Here is a 2,931-nt window from a genome sequence, read left to right on the forward strand (position 1 = left end):
AGGGAGGGAGGGATCCCATGGCACTACACGACGAATACAGCCCAGAAAAGCTTTGAGGAATGTTTTACAGAACACACACACATAAAGTTGTATCAAACACCATCACAAACCCCAAACTGGTCTGCAGGTCCCCCACCTCACGCATTCAGCAGCAATGAACTGAGAATTCAGTCACTGMCCACCCCAAATCCTTTCAGGACATAACACCCTATTCTGGCTCATACTCCTCATTCCTGAGGAATTCTCTTCCTAGGAACAGCTTCTATCTACTTGTTTGGGTTATTTTATAAGACTTAGAGAAAAGCTCTGACAGATGGAATGAGGAAAATGAATGTAGAACCCACATAAATTATCCAGTAGCCAACCAGGAAGGAAATATTGGGGTATGGGGTTTTTTTTGGTGCTGCACTGGTCCCTAGAGAAGCTGCTGCTGCAGGGTGTCATTGCAAGTGGGATCACAACAGCCCTAACTAAAACAAAATAGACAAGGAATCAGGATGTTTGTGCTCAGAGTTCTCCAGGGACTGGTCCTGCAGCCCCGGAGCAACTGAGAGTTCTGGCAGGGAGAGGGGAGCTGTGCTGGACTCTTTGTGGAGCCATTTCATGGCATGAAATCCAAAGATTATTGACAGAAAGCCAAACTTGGGTGTCACCCCAAGCACATGATGCCTAGTATGAAACTGGGCTTTGGGAGAGGTTCCCAGAGACCTGGGGCCTCCATCCCTGGGGACTGCTGTGAGTGGAAGCGGGGCTGAAGACCCCCAAGCTCCCTCTGCATCCCCCAGTCCCAGAGCTGGTGATCCCCTGCCCTGCTGGGAATTTGGGAAGGAGTCAGAGGAGCCCCATCTGTCTGGGTTTGCAGTGAGGGCGCTGGAGACATGCACAGTTGTGTTCCCTGAGGGACACGGGCAGTTGTGTTCCCTGGGAACCCTGACAGAGCCTCTGTGCTCAGTTCCTGTGCAGCTCCCGAATTTATCCTCCCTTTAATCCCCCGGTGCATTRTCCTCTCTCCAGCATCGGGGCCAGTGCTGGACACGGACCCAGACAGCAAAGTCTGTCCCACCCCAAGGGCACTCAGACAATCCCAGCGCAGAGCTCGCCAAACTGCCACATCTGCTTTGGGTTTGGGGGGTGGAGGGTCATGTTCTCACAGTGCTGTGGACATGCAAACCCCTCCAAAGGCTGAGCGGGCCCTCGGGACTCACAACAAAGCAGCAATGAGAAATAAAAGGGAGCAAAATGTGCCACAAACATCTTTCCATAGCCTTCATACTGGGTTCTGGTGTGGGGGTGAGCAGCATTAATGGCTCAGTCTCAGCCCTGCTTGGCAGGAGCCTCCTCCCCTCCCCTCCCCAGTACCTCTGTCCAGGCAGAGATGCCCCACAAGCAGCCTCTCCTGCAGCCGGAACAGCGCCAGCTCCTGCAGACTGGCCCTCTCCAGCTCAGACAGGCTCTGCAGGGCCATGGGCTGCATCCCGGGGCTGGGGCCTGGCACAGCCCCCGAGCCAAAGGTTCCCTGGAAAACACACCTGTGTGAAAGGAACACACAGCAGCGATATTTGCTTTAGGAGAGAAACTGCTGGGAACACCCCAGGGAGCCTTTGCAGGAGACACTTGTCCCTCTGTCACCTCTCAGCAGAGCCAGTGCAGCTGCACATGCCCCAACAACATCATCTCACTTTGATCTTCCAAGCAAAGGCCTTGGAAGCATCAGGGGAAGAGATTTAGATTTGAGATTGTGGAGGAATTGTTCCCTGGGAGGGTGGGGAGGCCCTGGCACAGGGTGCCCAGAGAAGCTGTGGCTGCCCCTGGATCCCTGGCAGTGTCCAAGGCCAGGCTGGACATTGGGGCTGGGAGCAGCCTGGGATAGTGGAAGGTGTTTCTGCATGGAATGAGAGGGACTTTAAGGTCCCTCCCAGCCCGAGCAATTCCACCATTCCATGAKTCATCTCCTTTGAATCATAAAGAGCTGCACGTGACCAGAGGTGCCCAAGCCTTTGCCCCTGGCAAGAGCTGGAAGACAGCCTGTGAACACACCCTGGGCACCCCATCCCCTCTCCAAGAGCTTTAGGGAGCCCTCCCTGCTGCAGGCTCTGGGGGAGCTGCACAGGGACTYGGTTCCTTACCCCACACCAACCTGGCTGCCTCCAGCTGGTGCCACCTCCTCCTGGTGCCACCTGTGCCACCACCCCTGCACCGCACCACCCAGCAAGGTCCAAAGAGCAGAAACAGCCCAGATGGAGAGGACTGAGGTCAGAGTTCTGTCTGTGGAAAGAGCCTCCACAAAGAGGCTTAAGGCAAGAATGAAAAATAAATGCCTGGAAATCTCCAGGGATAAGGGTGAGACCCCCAGGAATGGACAAGGCTCCTGTGTCAGTCCCACCCAGTGCTGCCACCCCGCTCCAGCCCCTGACACTGGTTCCCTCTGGCCAGGTTTGAAATTTCCATTTCTAAAGGTATTTAGAAAGTTACATAAATTAAAGAAGAAAACAAATGTAAAAGAGTAGTTCAGAGTTCCCTGTAAGGGCACACCAAAAAGGGAATTCAGCTACATCATAGAATCCTGCACTGGTTTGGGTAAGAGACCTCAAAAAGCATCTCATCCCACCCCCTGCCATGGACAGGGACACCTTCCACTGTCCCAGGCTGCTCCAAGCCCCATCCAACCTGGCCTTGAACACTTCCAGGGATCCAGGGACAGCCACAGCTTCTCTGGGCACCCTGTGTCAGGGCCTCACCATCCTCATAGGGAGGAATTCCTTCCCAAGATCCCACCTAATCCTGCCCTCTGATAAATTAAAATAGATGCAATACAGAGATTTTTATAACTTCCATCCTGCTCTTCTGGGACAGCCTGGGGCAGGTAACACCTCGGCTGTCACAGGTGAGAGCATCCCCACATGGCAATGGCAGCTCCTGCACCTCAGCTAC

The 2,931-nt window shown here is 54.1% G+C and overlaps 1 protein-coding gene across 1 annotated transcript in view; it reads right to left on the reverse strand.

Moving 5' to 3' along the window:
- The window catches only part of ARHGAP36 (Rho GTPase activating protein 36), a 12,491-nt gene that overhangs the window by 8,327 nt on the left and 1,233 nt on the right, over positions 1-2,931 (reverse strand). The window contains exons 3-4 of the mRNA XM_057375058.1: positions 2,138-2,291; positions 1,360-1,516 (exon numbers count right to left, since the gene is read on the reverse strand). Of these exons, the coding sequence (XP_057231041.1) occupies positions 1,360-1,474 (115 nt within the window). The 5' untranslated portion in view covers positions 1,475-1,516; positions 2,138-2,291. The remainder of the gene's footprint in view (positions 1-1,359; positions 1,517-2,137; positions 2,292-2,931) is intronic.

Source organism: Malurus melanocephalus, unplaced genomic scaffold (assembly GCF_030028575.1).
Source record: "Malurus melanocephalus ecotype Western Australia unplaced genomic scaffold, MMel_1.1 scaffold_237, whole genome shotgun sequence".
NCBI lineage: Eukaryota > Metazoa > Chordata > Aves > Passeriformes > Maluridae > Malurus > Malurus melanocephalus.